This window comes from Simochromis diagramma, unplaced genomic scaffold (genome assembly GCF_900408965.1).
Source record: "Simochromis diagramma unplaced genomic scaffold, fSimDia1.1 OVJJ01000197.1, whole genome shotgun sequence".
NCBI lineage: Eukaryota > Metazoa > Chordata > Actinopteri > Cichliformes > Cichlidae > Simochromis > Simochromis diagramma.
This window is the reverse complement of record NW_024386935.1, coordinates 14170-31913: the sequence shown is the minus strand read 5'-3', so window position 1 is coordinate 31913 and position 17744 is coordinate 14170. Positions and strand designations below refer to the sequence as shown.

Here is a 17744-nt window from a genome sequence, read left to right as displayed (position 1 = left end):
CTGTCTGGTGTGTGTGTGATCAGTTCCAGCTGTGTTTCCTTCATGAAGGAAACACCCTTTTGTGTATTTAGTCCTCTGTCTTCCTCTGTCTGTTGTCGGATCATCTGTTAAGCTTCCCGTGTCTCTCCATGTCTCAAGTTTTCATGTATTTGCTAGTGTTCCATGTTTTCATGTATTTAGTTTTCCCAGTTTAGATTGTTGTTGTGATTAGTTGTTGTTTAGTTGGTTTTCGTGTTTGGTTAATGTTTTTCAATCCGTTATGTCAACATGACGTCATAACAGATAAATTGTCAGTCTCCTCTGCGTAAAGATGTGGGTTACAATATTCTTTTTTCTTTCAAGTTTTCTCTTTCATCCCACCATCTTGCCCCATTGCATGTTTTTCGTCTTTTTTCCTCTTCTGATTGCACAGATCAGCTGTTTTCCTACAGTAAATGTTTAAATTAATCCAGTTTATGCTTTCAGAGCTCTAATGTTCAGTTTTAAAATAACTGAATGAAGATTTTTATTTTACCAGTCTATGTGCTAAATCACAAGATTAATGATTTCCTGCAGCATTCACAACAGTGTTACATTGTACTTTTAATCACCATTTGATCACATCTCTGTAGGTGGCACTCAGAGGGAAGAGAAGTCATATGATCTGTAAGATGCACCTTTCAAATTGGTCAGATGGTGCAAACACGGCCCGTTTCATGTGAAGGTGCAGGGGAAAACCTGGGCTAACTTAGCGAGTTGAAAACCAGCGCCATGTGGCCATTTATCTTGATCACCGATGGTAGAATAATTTAATCCAACCAACAGAAAGATGTCCTGAGTATGCTGACCAAGCTTCATAGTACAGGGTCCAAGTAAATGTGCTTGAGAGAAGCACAGTGTGACCAAGCTGAGACATGGTGATGTTTAGATTTGCCTCCTTGACTCCTTTTTCTGACCTGGACACTTTTTGTTACTTCCCCCTCACCGCCTAGACCCCTCAGGGGAACATAACAGTACACGACTCTGCAGGTCAAGAGCACCTTTGGAAAATTAGCTGCTCACACTGTTCTGAGTTGAAAAGGGTTAAATTAAAGAGTTTTATTAAAGTAGCCCAACTAAAAGAGACAGACAAGCCGCTATCACCATTTAAGAAAAACAAACAAAACTCAGGCGTTGGTCAATAAAGTAAAACGTAAGCCAAAAAAGAAAGAGAGCAGCTCGCTAGCTGAAAACCACCAAAACACAGCTCACTGGCTGCAAACACACTACTGGCACTCTGGCCCAGAGCTCACCTTTCCCTGGGCTTAAATACTTTTAATTACTGATGTGAGTCAGCTGTGTAACAGGGAAAGGTGGCACCTCAGGCAGAAGAGGTGGTGGGACACGCCCACACAGGCACCTTCAGGAGGAGGCCCTGCTAGGGCCGTAACAGTACTACAGGAGAGCTATTTCACGTATAGGGCTGTAACTTGGGTTTAAATGCTCCCACAGCTTTATACAAATAAATAATTCATTTGAAATGATACTGGACATTAGAAACAAACATGAGTAAGAGAGGTTATGGGTAAGAGAGTAGATTCCTGGGTTGTTCTTACCTCTGCCCAGCCTCATGCCTGGCCTCAGGTGTTGCCAGGACACTCTGAAAATCAGTAGATCTGACTCAAATCCAGGCACACATGTCGACCTCTCAGCTATCTGTAGTGCTGAGACCTAAGAGAAGCGAGAGAAGTGTTTCAGTTTCAGTTTGTCCTTTCATAATTTTAAACAAAGATTATAAACAAAAGAAAATGTATGTTCATAGAAGTTGATAACAGTTTTTAATCAAAAAAAGAAAACTTTAATTGTTTTCATCTTTGTCTTCTGGTTTTGGACTTTTTTATTTTTGGTCTGATAAGAGTGTTAATCGACAATGAAACAGTGATATATAAGTAAAGTTTTGTTGTGTAACTTTTTTAGAACATAAATAAACCTTATACAGCAGCAACATCAATTGTGACATGAAACACAGAAACACCACTACTATGTTTTGTACTGTTTTGTATTGACTCGGTTTCCCACTGTCCTTCTTTAAGCTCTTAAATTACTTGAGAGCAGGAGTCGGTGTAGGATGTTTTATATCATCAGTGGTCATTTCAGAGTATACTGTGTACAGAAACATGGCACTGTCAATACGATCTGACATTCCCTGTGTTTCACCGGCTAGTGCACTGCATACAATCCTCTTGACTCCCTTTAACTTCCATCCTATGGGTTAGAAGCTTACACTTTCCTCTGTTAAGATGATAAGATGTCCTCCCTGAGTGCCTCAAACTGTAAGGTTTCCAAATGGAACCTGTCTGATGGAGGCTTTGTTCTCTCTGAGCATAATCAACTTCAATACACCATCATCCCGTAAATACTGAAAGTTCAAAACAACCTTACTGCATTTTAGCTTGAATGCTACGTTATTTGCTTGACAATAGAAGCCATTTCATTTGCTTCATGCAAAAAGGAAAGGATAGCGTTTTTAAAAAAATGTGCTGTCAAATTCAATCAAAGAAATAAAGTAACAATGTAAATTACATTTAATTTAGGTAACTTGAAATAGAATGGTCAATGAGATAAATGAGTAAATAACAATTGCAAAATTATGACCAAAAGAGGAAGTCTTACCTTTAAAAATATTAATAAAGTGCCAAAAACTGCAAACCAAGCAATCCCCATCTATCTAAATTCTCTTTTTTAAATCTTCCTTGTAAGCATATGATAAAAAAAAATAATGAAAAGAATTCTAAATATAGTCCTCGGCAAACTCTCTTTCTAGAATCCTTCTATAGTCCTGTGAAGGTAGAGTAACTGAAATTTCCCCTTGTGGGACTAATAAAGGTATATCAAATCAAATCAAATCAAATTACAGTAAGCAAGTATCAGGTTTGATTCCTTTCAGCACATTACATCAGCCTGCTAGTGCGCAGGATCTGGGTTTCTGATATGCTCATTCATTCCCATCACACTTGAAGAGACAGGAAGAGATAGTTTCTGTTCATGAAAAAATAGGAAAAAAAAGCTGACAGTGCTATTATCAGCAAAGATGTGAGTCTGAGATGGGCCAGCCACATTCTGTAGATCCCACTCATTTCCTCTTTTATGTCTCTCATGCCTTTAACTAGCATACATGCACACACACTGAAATGCAGACATTAACAAAAGTTGCTTACGAAGTATCTCAAAAAACGCAATTTACTGCCAAAACAGAACCATTTGTCATTTATGAGATGCAACAAAAAATGTTTTGAAATCATTGTGAAACCAGACAGTTTTTAAACAGTTCCAACCTGCTGCTGCACTTTTACCTCTTTACCCTGTCTGAGTACTCCTCATGAGCCGGCTTGTCGCTGTTACAATCCTCAAACCCAGCTGTGCCATCTACCCGCTCCCAAGCCTCACTATTAACTTGTTCTTGGCCAGTGCATCAACCTGAAAGCCTAGGTCCTGACGGTGGAGGCAGTATCATTAGTTCAAGTCACATATCAGGAGCTCTCCTATGGTTTATTAGACCTTTGGGACTCACTAACACTTTGCTGCCAAGCCTTCCAGCTTCGACACAGTTGCCACTTAGGTCTTCAGTCTGGAAATGGCTATTTCCCAGCTCAATGGGAGGTTGTCCTGACTGGTCTGTTGGAAGTAAAGCTGTCATTTCCGGCCTCCTCATTGGCAGTGTTGTGGGCAGAGGATGAGGAGCTCGCAACCTCCATTCCAGCTGCTCCCTCTTTCAGTAGAAAGTGGGGTTCCCACAGCCACAGCTCATTTCACTGGGCTCCCTGAAGTTCCAACCACAATCATTAAGACTATTTCTTCTATTCTTGTGCATGAGTGAGCCGTTACTCCGACTGATTCTTGGGTTGCTATGGTCGGAGCTGTTTCTGTTCTAGCAAATAAAGTGACTGAGTTTTCTGTTTCTAACCTGATCAACTTAAATGTTGAGAGTTGTAAAAAAAAAAAAGCAAACTCTTGAGTCTTTGTTTTTTGTTTGTTTTTACCTGTTCAGTGGGTACATGTAGCTTTAGCCTTTTTGTGTCCCCTAGGCCACAGCACACTTCATCACACTTTTACAGAAACTGTCTATTATCCACCTGTGCAGGCCTCTTCAAAACCTGTTTATTGTGAATCAGTGCATCCCACCACAGGAACTACTTGGTGTGCGGTGGTGTGTATATCATTCAGTAAGACCTGTTGCCATTGTTTTGTAATTTGGCATATCTCAGCCATTTCCTTTCCTTAAGAACGTTTCTTGAAAGCCAGCCTTTCATTGAGACTATTTCTGTTGACGCAAACAGTAGATGGATCAATTTTCTTCCTACTTTTTAAATACATGACTTTCAAGTGAAGTCAAGTCAAGTTATCTTTATTTATATAGCATATTTAAAAGACATCAAGTGTCGGCCAAAGTGCTGAACAGAGGAATATAATAAAAAGAATTAGAATAGATAATATGAAAACATTATAGAAACATTGTAAGACATCCATATATGTTTGTAAAAAAATATGTGTACATGCAAATATGCACATACAAATACAAAAATGTACACATTCACACACAAGCACACATACGTGAACATAAAACACATGTATACGTGTATACACAAGCAAACATCATCCAATGAGATAAAAGACCAGAATAGCTGAAACAGAATAAAAGAGGTGTCAGAGAGATCCGAAGCCTTGGAAAATAGGTGGGTCTTCAGATTCCAAGGATGAAGAGGATTTTATGAAAGGAGGAAGACTGTTCCAGAGTTTCGGGGCGGCAATGGAGAAAGCCCTGTCATCTCTAGATTTGAACTGGGAGTGTGGAACTAATAAAAGCATCTGACTGGAGAAGCGCAGAGTTCGAGTAGCCAAATGTAGGCAAAAAAGATCTGAAATGTAACCTGGAGCCAAACCATTGAGGGCTTTAAAAACTAATAATACAACCTTAAAATCAATTTTATATTTAACTGGCAGCCAATGTAGAGATGCAAGTATCAGAGTAATACTCTCTCTCTTTCTGGTACCCATCAGGAGCCTTGCGGCTGCATTTTGAACAAGTTGCCGGCGGGACAGGCTTGAGTGACAGATGCCTAAACAGAGAGTGTTACAGTAGTCAAGACATGATGATATGAAAGCATGGATAACAGTTTCCAGATCCTTAGATGACAGGATATTTTTGAGTTTAGAAATGCTCCTGAGTTGGAAGAAACTGCTGCGAACAAAAAAATTTATTTGCTTGTCCAGCTTGAGGGTAGAATCAAGAGTGAAACTAAGATTTTTTTAGGTGGGGATGTAATGTTGAAAAGGATATGACTTTGCAGGAGCAGGAGGAACTAACTGAACTGAGACAAGGCCGTGGTTTAAAGCTAAGTTTTGCTGATCTATCTTTGCACAGTTTACGGTTGTCTGCTGCCATGTAGTTCCCCATTCTAACAAACAGAGCTATTTTGACATTGCTCCCATTTTCAACAACATATTTATGTGAGCTAAACGTTTCAAGCATGGCTGCTATACAAACCAAAAACAGAACGAGATTAAGAGCTGTTGAGGAAGAGCTTTGTGTATGCCTTTCTTAAATTCCTCCCAGAATATGATCTTTGTGTTCATCTAGACAGACCCAGGTTTCTCACTGAGTGAGTATAAACAAACTGAGGGACCAACTTTCCATTATATGTATTGTACAAGGCTACAGTGTGTCATTTTGGAAAACGTTTGGTTGGTGGTGTGCCACAGGATATTTGTGATCTATAAAATGTGCCGCGACTCAAAAAAGGTTGAAAAACACTGCCATATAAAACCTGCAGGACACCGGCCCTTGAGGCCCCCTAGAACAGGGGTGCGGACTGCACCCCTGTTCTAGATATTTGTTTTGTGTAAATGCAGACGTATCTCCAACTCAAACTATACCAGCTGCATTCAGGAAACCAAACTTTGATAATGCTTTTATTTATCCACAATATATTCAGTTAAAATATTGTTTTCATTAAAGTGGAATTGTGCTAGTTTCAGTGGGAAATGTATGCAGCTCATTTAAATAAAAAGTTCAAAGAGCTGTGAAAGGTTGTACATTCTTATAAGGATGTCTTGTTTTTGTATCGTCTCTCTCCTGTTAGACTCAACCATCATCTGTTTACTGCTCTAATATCTTCAACATCTTCAGTAAGTTATATTGCACAATTATGTCATCCAATAAAAAACATTCACAGCTTCATTCTGCCTTCCATTTTTATCTGCAACATACAAGGATCAAATGTTTTTACTTTATTTTTGGGATATGGGATATTGCACTCAAACCTAACTAAAGCTTTCAGACAGTGGTCATTGAATATAAATGTGTCTGTAACACAGTCACACAGGTATAAATGATGTGAAATAGAAATACATACCTTGAATTTTAACAAAATAATATTTGAGACAACCGAGTTAAATTCCACCACTGACCTTTTTTATTTTTTCAAAAATGCATAAAGTGTATCTATATTAAAATATCAATAATGTAAATCCTATTACATTTGTACCATCAAAATTAAGTGGTACTCTAGTAAGAGCTACAGTAGCAAACAAATTTACTAGTATCACTGAATGGCAGAAAGGCTCAGTAGCAGCTGTTGTTAGCTACTGGATTATTGCTCTTTAGGGCGGAGCACAAACACATGGGCTTCCTGAAACACTGAAACATTAGAAGCAGTTGTGTGTGAATAGAATCACAGTTCACAATAACCTCTAATGTGAGCTCCTAATGTGAAGGAGACAGACTGTGATCATTTTAAGTTCAAACATTCTTTTGGGTTTTCATGCAGAAGTATCAGGACTTTTAAACAACCTTCGTAAATATACTTATGCATTCATTTATGTCACTGACATTTTAAGCTTACATGAAAGTTCATTTAGGTGGAATTAAACCAAAATCATTTAACATTTAATCTTATCCAATAGAATGTTATTCTGATGCAATATTATGATGATGCAATGTGCTCTAATGATGGCTGTTGCACATGCAGGCCTGTTAGTAGATACACTTATTTGGTAAAGATTGGAATATCTCGAGCACCATTAGATGGAGTTTCATCAAATTTTAAACAGGCATCCTTGGTTTTTGAAGATGGAATACTTATGGTGATCCTCAAACCTTCCGTCAGCACCTGGATGCTCACTCTAAATAGATGGTTTGCCATTACATTTGTACCATATTTATTTGCATCCATTTCACATGTATGCAAATGTCTAAAAATACACAACATCCCTCTGGCTCATTTACAAAACCTTGTGTGCACGAATCACCTGATACACACAAAGAATGTGTATCAGGTGCTGATGGGGAAACACATCCCTCTGGATCATCCTCTGAAGTGACGCTAACTAAGCTGTAAGCTAATCTGATGCTAACTAATGTAAATGTTACCATTCCCTGTAAAAAGGCTGACATGACAACACCCCCCTTGCTCATTGCATCAAATAGGTAAAGGTGATGTAGGAAGTTCTGTCCCCCCCCCCCCCCTATAAATCCTCATGGTCAAACACTTCAGGCATTTTCTCTCTATGCTCCTGAGGCACCCATACGTGCCACGGATGTGACGAAGAGCATTCATCTGAAAATTCGCATGAGTTATTGCTCAAAGCATCATTTGCCATGGTTCACTGCTGACACCTAGTGGAGAATATAAGAATAGCATGATTGTTATTGTGTCAAAGGAACTGTACAATTTAGCAAGTGTGTAGATGTTCCTGTATAGTTTACAGCGAATATCTACTGTGTATAAAATCACAAGAATTATAAACTCACTCAGTTTACATACTGAGTTGGGCCTCTGGAAGTGTTTTTGCGACTAAGCTTTTTTTCTAGGTCAGTGTTAACTGACTAACAAAAAAACGAAATCTTATTTATTTTGTATGTCTTGACTTTATTTTCTTGGTATACTCTTGTATTCTTCAGCTATCTTTACCTGAGCTGTGGTAACGCACAAATTTTCCCACCATGGGATCAATAAAGTCTTATCTTATCATTTCAACCTTCTGATTATTAGACCTACTAATGAGGTCATCTACTAATAGGATGATCTGATTAGTGGGTCGTCCGATTAGTAGAGAACTCTTCCTCCTGAGCTACAGCCACCCCAGCCACATGGCAGAGGTAGTGTTGTATACCTTTCACCATGTCTGGTCATTATGTGATAGCACACAGAAGCAGCTGTATGTCTCCAAAATGTTGATTCTGTTCATCTGGACGTAGCGTTTTCAGTGGGAGAAACGTTTTGTCACTCAGCCAAGTGACTTCTTCAGTCTCATCTGACTGCAGGTTTCCCCACCCTTATAAACAGAACATTTGCATAATAACTGAAACTAGCACCACTGAAGGAACAATGGGCCATTGATCAACAACTAACGACCAAAGCCCACTGATCAATGGCCATGAGTACCATTCACAGAGAGTTGGGGAATGGCTGCAATCACAGCATTGTAAGATGGCGAAAGATGTACCCTTAGACCCCCTTCCTCTATTCAGAGATGGTCAAAGAGGGCATTTACGTGAAAAGGGAAGCCCTTTTCACGTAAATGTTCTCCTTGACTTTGCGCTCAAACCAGCGTTCCTCCCTGTCCAGGATGTGTGCGTCCTCATCTTACAATGCTGTGATTGCAGCCATTCCCCAACTCTCTGTGAATGGTACTCATGGCAATTGATCAGTGGTCATGAGAATTTGCATAATTAAGATGAAGGAACTGACCTCCAAGAACATTCTTCCTTCAGTGGTGCTAGTTTCAGTCATTATGCTAATGTACTGTTTATAAGGTTGGGGAAACCTGCAGTCAAAGTCAGGAAATGTTTCTCCCACTGAAAACTCTACGTCCAGATGAACAGAATCCTCTTTTGGAGATTTACTTACCTGGATGATTGAGCATCAAGAAGCAGCTGTATGAATTCAGAAGCATATAGAGCTGAACTTCCTGAATGCAAAATTGATCGGATGGCACGTCAGATAGATGTATGATGTGAAAACATGATGTGAAAGTAAGCCAGGAGAACCTGATTTCAATCTGAACTACATTTCTGTTGAAGACATAAAAAATAAAGGCAGAAAGACCAGAAGCTGAAGACAGCTGCAGCAAAGGTCTTCACAAAGAAGAAAATCTTTCATATTCAAGCTCACAGGAGTCTTTCTAAAGAATAAAACTATATGTTATTCTGAACAAATTTTTTCTACCTGCACAAAATAGGAAAGTGTATAAAAGTGCTGTACTTTCTCAATGTTCAGCCACTAAAATTAAAGTTGGGAGTTTCTACTTAAACTCATGTAACTACTTCTATACCACACAAATCCACTTTTGTATTAAGACTCTTTTATAAAGAAGCTGATTTCACAAAGCATTTATATTAAAGTATCTTAAAGATTTCATTTTTGCAAAGTATAGTAATAAAGACATCAATTGAACAGATCAATTTTAAAAAAGCATTTAATCATAACACGTTGAGCACACTGTCAAAGTGTGATGTGGCACTGGCAAGCTACCTGGAATTCATCCTGATGATTTCAAATTTTACTTTTTAAACAAATAGAGAACAGTAGTAAAAACGCTACAGAACAAAGCAAAACATCTTTGCTAATATAAAAAACATACTTTCAGTGCGACTGACAAGCCTCAGGATGTTTCAAGTGTGGCTGAGTAACCTAGAACAGATTCAAATGTGCGCACTGTGGCTCCACCACCCATTCAGAAAACTAGCAGAAAACTAACAAAGCATTTATGTTGTTAGCCTTCAGGTCAAAGGTCAAACAGGGATGTAAAAGAGATCTTAACGCATTCAAAACAGGGATTTCAAAATCAAACTTCTGAGTATTACCTGGTAACTGCAAATGGGATTGCAGTGATAAGGCAAAACACAGTGCAGATGAAAACCAAAACGAAGCCACTAACATGTAGCTGAAAGTTGCTTTCACAAATTAAATATGCAACCACGTGGTATGATTATAGCATATTGTCATCTCCTCCTCCACATACATGTTGGCCAGTTTCTTGAAACACGGACCTCACTCACTGAGGCACTCGTAGTCCTGTTCTCCACTGCAGTCAACATCTGCTGCCTTCAGGTTCTGAGGGATCACATCATTTTTTAGACATTCAGTTATTGTACATAGCCTGGAAAAAGAAACAACAGTCCAACTCCCAAAAAGCCCAGACCCCAAATTGTGCAGAAGAGACTGGCTTCAGTTAGAAGACTAACTTCAGGATCATTTTAAACGAAGTCCACTAGCACCACCCGTCACTGGCTCTATTCCCACATTTTAATTTCCATTTCATGCACAATACATTTGTAACGTTTAATGTTTTCTGTTCTTGTGTCTTACTTCAAAAAAAATTAAACTAAACGAAATGCCACTGTGTATTTATTTTCAGCTTACGTAAGTCAAATAAAAACACCCCAAATTCTAGAAATCATCACTCCTATTGTTCATGATAATTTTATTTTTCTTCCATAACAAAGAAATATTTCTTAAACAAATATTACACATTGATATTTGATTAGTGTTGTAACATCACATCCTGTTAGCGTAGTCTGCCCGTGTCTTTTCTCTGAAACAGAATTCACTTTGAAAATCATCTGAAATGATGGAGTAGTGAGTTTGTATATTACATTGGTGTAACTGTATATACATACGTTTACCAGAGTTTCTGGTAAATGTATGTATAACGTATGAAGTTACCTCAACTTTCCCTCAGAGATGGAGAAAGAGGTTAGATATAAAAATAAGGAGTGCTGAGTGGGATTTGATAAACTCTTACATGTAGGACCTCATAGTTTTAAATCAGATATTGGGTCTGCACATGAGACATAATGTTTTTTCATATTGTCAAACGTTCTGCAAATCAAACTGAGGTAGAATAACTGTGTTATTCTGATGGATTTACAGTAAATAACAGTGTGTGATTGATGCACAGTGGCTGTGGTTTCATGGTGAGAGTAAGGTTACATCAAGTGTTACAGAGATTCATTTGGATTTTTGCTGATGATTCTTAGATCAATTGACTGACCAGGACAACTCATGAAACATCTGCTGACATTTGGTTGAATTAAGTTGTGTACATCCACAAAAAGCAACAGGTTAGCTGATCACAGCCTGTACACTAAGAAAATCTGCAGGAGCTCTCAATAAAAATTATTGTGAGTTATGATTCTTTTCCTCATGCTGAGCTTTTCCTCACTTTAACCCCCGACTGTACACATTTTCCTGTTTAGAGACAAAGTCACCCTCTACAATGTCTGCAACAGAAAACAGAGATATATTTTTATTTTCCTTCTTTTTCTTCAGATTTAAGCTGAGTATAAATAGAATGAAAAAATAACGAAAAGTTTGTATTCCCGTTTAGTGATATTATTATTATTATGTCAGTATAGCACAAGGTTCAGTTAGCTTTCCACAAAAATAGAAATGTCCTCCAAAGAACTACTTTTTACTTTCTTACTTTCAGTATACTTCAGCGCCTGTAACTTTTTTACTTTTACTTGAGTCAAGTTGAATCAGTACTTCAACTTTTACTGGAGTACTTTTAACAGCAGCATTTGTACTTCTACTTAAGTACAGAATGTCTGTACTTTTGCCAAATCTGCCTGTCAGTACTTGTCAGCTGCCTCGAGAGTCCCACAACCTCAGGCTGATTGTGCAGACCATGGTGGAAAACACTCAGATCATAGTCCTGATAGATTATTTTTATGTATATCTGTTTTTATATTACTGTGAAGCACTTTGTGGTTTTTAAGTGCTATATGAAAAGTGCTATATAAATAAATTGAATTGAAAAAAATTGAAATTGAATAGAAAGTGATTTTTCTACACTGAATATTTTCTTTATCACACTCTTCATCCACTAACTGTATTAGGCCTGTTTTCTATTGCTTTTCTGTCACTAAAGGATAACACACTCATATAAACACTGACATAATCACTTCCAAGGTATTCTAGTCCTGAGATTTGAGTGTGCAGCTTTGATTACTGTAACTAAATGTGTAATCAGAACTGGTGTCCATTTACCTGATCATCCTCTCTGCTTTGCTCTCGGTTATAGTAGAAGATGTTGTCTTTAGATGTTGGCTCCTTCTGCTCCTCTTTCCTCAGACTTACAAAGAGCACAACCAGGACCAGCACTAAACACAGAGCACAAAGTTTAGCACACAACAACCAACCAAATCCACTTAGCTGGGAAAGAAAACAGAGGCTAAGTTGTACAGGGTGGGCCATTTATATGGATACACCGTAATAACATGGGAATGGTTGGTGATATTAAAGTCCTGTTTGTGGCACATTAGTATATGTGAGGGGGCAAACTCCTCAAGATGGGTGGTGACCATGGTGGCCATTTAGAAGTCGGCCATCTTGGATACAACGTTTGTTTTTTCAATAGGAAGAGGGCCATGTGACACATCAAACTTATTGGTAATGTCACAAGAAAAACATTGGTGTGCTTGGTCTAAGGAGCTTGGAAAGAAAAGCGTCCACTCACATCCTGGGCCATCTGACCTCAGGAAATCACATGATAGGGTGGGGCCAGGTTTCACAATGAGCTCACCCGAAACCCTGGCTGATTGGGACCCACACCCGCTTTCACACCTTGGCTCATGTGATTAGGTAGAGGATCATCAGGGGGTCCTTTGTCTTTCTTTGGGGGGAAACTTCCACTGGGTTTAAATCTGGGACTCTCCACCATTGACCCTTAGAACTGAAGAAGCTTCTCAGATGAGAGGTGAAAGTTCTTCAAGCAACTCAAAGAAGTCCAGACGCTTTTCTTTCCAAGCTCCTTAGACTACGATGACCTGGATGACTGAGAACCTTCACAGACAATGGTGTGCTTGGTTTCAACGTAACTTTATTCTTTCATGAGTTATTTACAAGTTTTTCTTTGTTCACAGCCATTGACATGTCAGAGAGGTTAACACGTGAGGAGCGGATCGAAATTGTGTTGATATCTGGTGAACGCAGTAACCGGGTCATTGCAGCAGATTTCAATGCAAGACACCCTATGAGACCACCCATCTCCCATGCTACAGTTAGCAAACTGCTTGCTAAGTTTCGTGAAACTGGTTCAGTGTTGGATTTGCCAAAATGTGGACGCAAGAAAACTGTCACTAATGAAGAAACATCAGTGGCTGTCCTAGCTTCATTCAGCAAGAGCCCACAGCGTAGCACTCGCCGCATGTCACTGGAGAGTGGCATTAGTCGAACATCCCTTTGGCGGGTATTAGCTACTCACAAATGGCACCCTTACAAACTCCAGCTACTGCAGCATCTCAACGAGGATGACCCAGATCGGCGCACAGAATTTGCAGAATGGGCAAAACAAAAATTGGAACAGGACCCTCAGGTCACGCAGAAGATTTTGTTCAGTGATGAGGCAAACTTTTATGTGAATGGTGAAGTTAACAAACAAAACCACCGCTATTGGTCTGACACTAACCCACATTGGATGGATCCCTCCAAGACTGTTGGAACAACAAAAGTGATGGTTTGGTGTGGTATATGGGGTACAACGATAGTGGGTCCATTCTTCATCAATGGAAACCTCAAGGCCACTGGATATTTGAAATTGCTACATGATGATGTGTTTCCCTCTTTATGCACTGAAGCTGGCACGTTCCCTGAGTTTTTCCAGCAAGATGGTGCACCACCACATTATGGGTGCCAGGTCCGAGCATTCCTAGATGAACGGTTTCCTGGAAAGTGGATTGGTCGTCGTGGGCCAGTTGAATGGCCCCCAAGGTCTCCCGATCTGACCCCCTTAGACTTTTATCTTTGGGGTCATCTGAAGGCAACCGTCTATGGTGTGAAGATACGAGATGTGCAGCACCTGAAACTACGGATACTGGATGCCTGTGCTGGCATTTCTCCTGCGGTGTTGCTATCAGTGTGTGAAGAGTGGGAGAAGAGGGTTGCATTGACAATCCAACACAATGGGCAGCACATTGAACACATTTTATAAGTGGTCAGAAACTTGTAAATAACTCATGAATGAATAAAGTTACGTTGAAACCAAGCACACCAATGTTTTTCTTGTGACATTACCAATAAGTTTGATGTGTCACATGGCCCTCTTCCTATTGAAAAAACAAACGTTGTATCCAAGATGGCCGACTTCTAAATGGCCACCATGGTCACCACCTATCTTGAGGAGTTTGCCCCCTCACATATACTAATGTGCCACAAACAGGACTTTAATATCACTAACCATTCCCATTTTATTACAGTGTATCCATATAAATGGCCCAAACTGTATATCAATTCACAACTCACCGAGCAGTAGACCGCCTCCAAGTATTCCCCGAATAAGGGGCACGTTACTAGCATGGCCGAAGCATGTTGTTTCTTCTCCCCTGCAGTTGCACACTTCAGCTTTGATGATGATGTCCTGCGCCAGGCCATATTTGTCTGCCACTCTCATTATAACACTGTCATCTCCACTGGGGAGCTCAGTGGCTAAATTCAGGATGATGCCCGTTCCTAAAACAAGCAAAACAGCCTGAAGTCTTCTCTAGCCATAATTACTGTCCTGACATGAGCAACAATCACTTTAATCTTAGTGTTGAAAACTGAATCAGGTGTGATGTAAACTTTAATCTTTGGGAAAAGGCAATCGTGATATTTACAAACCAGATATTCACAGGAAATATTTTATCTCAACACAAGTGATGAAATATCTGAAGCTTCTATTTCAAAATATTAAAAAATCTGGCCATCTGATTGGACAGCATCAGTTTGTACTTGTCACATGTCAGCACTGTACATACTGGAGTCGTTCATCCTAGCGGTCCAGTGTGTCTTTGACATGCCCAGTAAAGACACTGAGTACGGAGGTCCAAATTCTGGTCCATCTTTATCTGTTACAGACAGCAGCTGAGGAGCTGGATCCTTGTTGCACACCTTAGGAAACACAAAGTCACAGTGAAGCTTTTCTTTATGCTTTGATGCATGCTTGATCATCCAGGTAAGTAAATCTCCAAAGGTTGATTCTGTTCATCTGGACGTAGCGTTTTGTGGGAGGAACGTTTCGTCACTCATCCAAGTGACTTCTTCAGTCTCAGCTGACTGCAGGTTTCCCCAATCTTATAAACAGTACATTGTACCAAAACCCACTGATCAATGGCCATTAGTACCATTCACAGAGAGTTGGGGAATGGCTGCAATCACAGCATTGTAAGATGGCAAAAGATGTACCGTTAGGTCCTCTCCTCGATTCAGAGATGGTCTTTCCCTTTTCACGTAAATGGCCTCCTTGACTCCGCGCTCAAACCAGCGTTCCTCCCTGTCCAGGATGTGTACATCCTCATCATTGAAAGAGTGCCCTGTAGGTGTAAATAGACTGCAGAGTCCTGGCCTAACGAGGTAGCTCTTCGATCAGTGGGTTTTGGTCAGTGGGTTTTGGTCAGTGGTTGTTGATCAATGTCATGAGAATTTGCAAAATTAAGATTAAGGAACTGACCTCCCAGCCCATTGTTCCTTCACTTGGCTGGTTTCAGTCATTATTCAATGTACTCTTTATAAGATTGGGGAAACCTGCAGTCAGCTGAGACTGAAGAAGTCACTTGACGAAACGTTTCTCCCACAAAACGCTACGTCCAGATGAACAGAATCAACCTTTAGAGATTTTCTTTATGCCGATATGCTGTATCACATGACTGCACACGTGGGGCATGGTTAAACTTTTTAATTGATCGCATCCTGAAGTCAGTACATTTTACAAACACACCCATCCTGCACCACTATTAGACATGTTAGACATAAAACAGCTGTTGAGCTGGTGGGAATTATGACACCTTGATTTCACGCTGTTCAATGACGGGAGCATTGTCATTGACATCTTCCAGCAGAATGATCAGAGTACCAGTTCCTGTAGCTGGGACTGCATCTGGTCACAGAACAAACATATCAGGAAAACAAAATGTATTAACAAGATGGTTCTGTAACCCAGCGAGTTTTACACGACTCAGTAATGCACTACAACATTGTTATTGTTAATTGTGATTCATCATTACTCTGTTAATCACTGAGTTGAGCTAAAGTAAATCAAAAATAAAAGATAAATAATATAAATATAGGAATAAAACCCCAAAGAGTAAATTTGAGACCCCTACTGGTTAAGAAGAAACAAGCCCCGTCTTCTCCTGCTCTGTACCCTGGCATGTGCTCAGACACAGTGGCTGTGTACCAATCCAGCGACCACACGCTTCGTAGTACGCGCACTTCGCGGACTACGTACGGTGGGTACTACGAAGTACGAGAAGTGTGGAAGTGAGAGGCTTGTGAAATGGGACAGTCTGGCCTTCGTCGCGCTGCTCAGGTTGCCTAGCAACCATGATACTAACGGCGAGAAAAGTTTCATACAGCATTTTTTGACAGAAATGAAGGAGAAAAAATGTTGTTTTGTTCGTTCATTTTTTTTATGACATCACTTTGATTAGTTGAGTATCTGAGGCTGAGACCACGGGACTGTAAAAACATGATTGTTGGGCTTCATTTCTGTACTGAACAGTAATTTCAAGATTAGTTAGTAAATAACTCTTAGCTAATGTTGTTCATGAGACTAAAGTAATCTCACATTTTCGCAATGTAAATATAATATGGACAATATTAAATGGTAAATGGTCTTGTTCTTATATAGCGCTTTTCTACTCTTCTGAGCACTCAAAGCGCTTTACAATATTATAGTTATTGTTATTATTGTTATTGTATTATGACATGTTACAGTGAGCTTGAACTCAACATTATATTTTTCCTGATATCACTTTTGTGTCTTGATTAACTCTTTCGCCACACTCATCTCTGACATTGTACAGATTTGTTAAAGTAGAGGTGAAAGAGCCACAGCAAAACTGTTGTTTACCAGTGTAATTATTCAGACACTTGTCATTTTATGAAATCATATCAGTGGTCATTGTGTATGGGAGTCAAATGATGATAATAATCTGCATCAGTCTTAACTCCCACCTACCATCATCATATGCACCGATGGTTGCGATGTATCTGTTGTTTGTGACAAAGGGGGCCTCTCTGTCCATGAGTCTTCTCACTTTAATAAGGCCTGTGTCCTTGTCCACGTTCAGCCAGCCTGCAGGGTCATTCATTATTTTGTACCTGTACATCGAGAGATAGTCACAGAAAGATGGTAATACTGTGCAGGTAGGATGATTACAATTAGCATGTTTCAAAATATGGCACAATGTGTTATTTGATTTTGGACATGGGAACATTTGTTGGGCTGTTTTTAATATGCAAATGAAACTCAGTTGCACTCTTTCCCATGAGGGACAATAAAGTTTATTTTTCTTCTTAGTATTATCATTATTTCATCCCTTAATTTTTCCCTCAGGTTTAATCCATGGTGTTATGATAACTGTAATTAGACAAATGAACTGTTATAGGGGGCAGCACGGTGGTGGTTAGCACTGTTGCCGCACAGCAAGAAGGTCCTGAGTTCAATTCCACCATCAGGGTCTTTCTGTGTGGAGTTTGCATGTTCTCCCCGTGTTTGCGTTGGTTCCCTCCGGGTACTCCGGCTTCCTCCCACCATCCAAAGACATGCAACTTGTGGGGATAGGTTTATTGGATAATATTTGCCACTAGGTGTAAATTTGCGATTGAATGTGAGTGCGAATGGTTGTCTGTCCCTGTGTGTTGGCCCTGCGACAGACTGGCATCCTGTCCAGGGTGTACTCCGCCTCTCGCACTATGACAGCTGGGATAGGCTCCAGCCTATGAAGACCCTGAAAAGGATAA

At 39.7% G+C, this 17744-nt stretch overlaps 1 protein-coding gene across 1 annotated transcript; it reads right to left on the bottom strand.

Annotated features, from left to right (window-relative positions):
* Positions 1 to 9439: 9439 nt before the first annotated feature.
* LOC120736843 (cadherin-3-like) lies at positions 9440 to 17305 on the bottom strand. The gene is made up of 6 exons (XM_040037181.1): positions 16960 to 17305; positions 15785 to 15876; positions 14759 to 14891; positions 14265 to 14471; positions 12012 to 12124; positions 9440 to 10073 (listed from the first exon to the last, which is right to left on the bottom strand). The coding sequence occupies exons 1-6, from the start codon at positions 17216 to 17218 to the stop codon at positions 10011 to 10013; spliced, it is 867 nt and encodes a 288-aa protein (XP_039893115.1). The 5' UTR covers positions 17219 to 17305; the 3' UTR covers positions 9440 to 10010.
* Between the last annotated feature and the right edge of the window lie 439 nt (positions 17306 to 17744).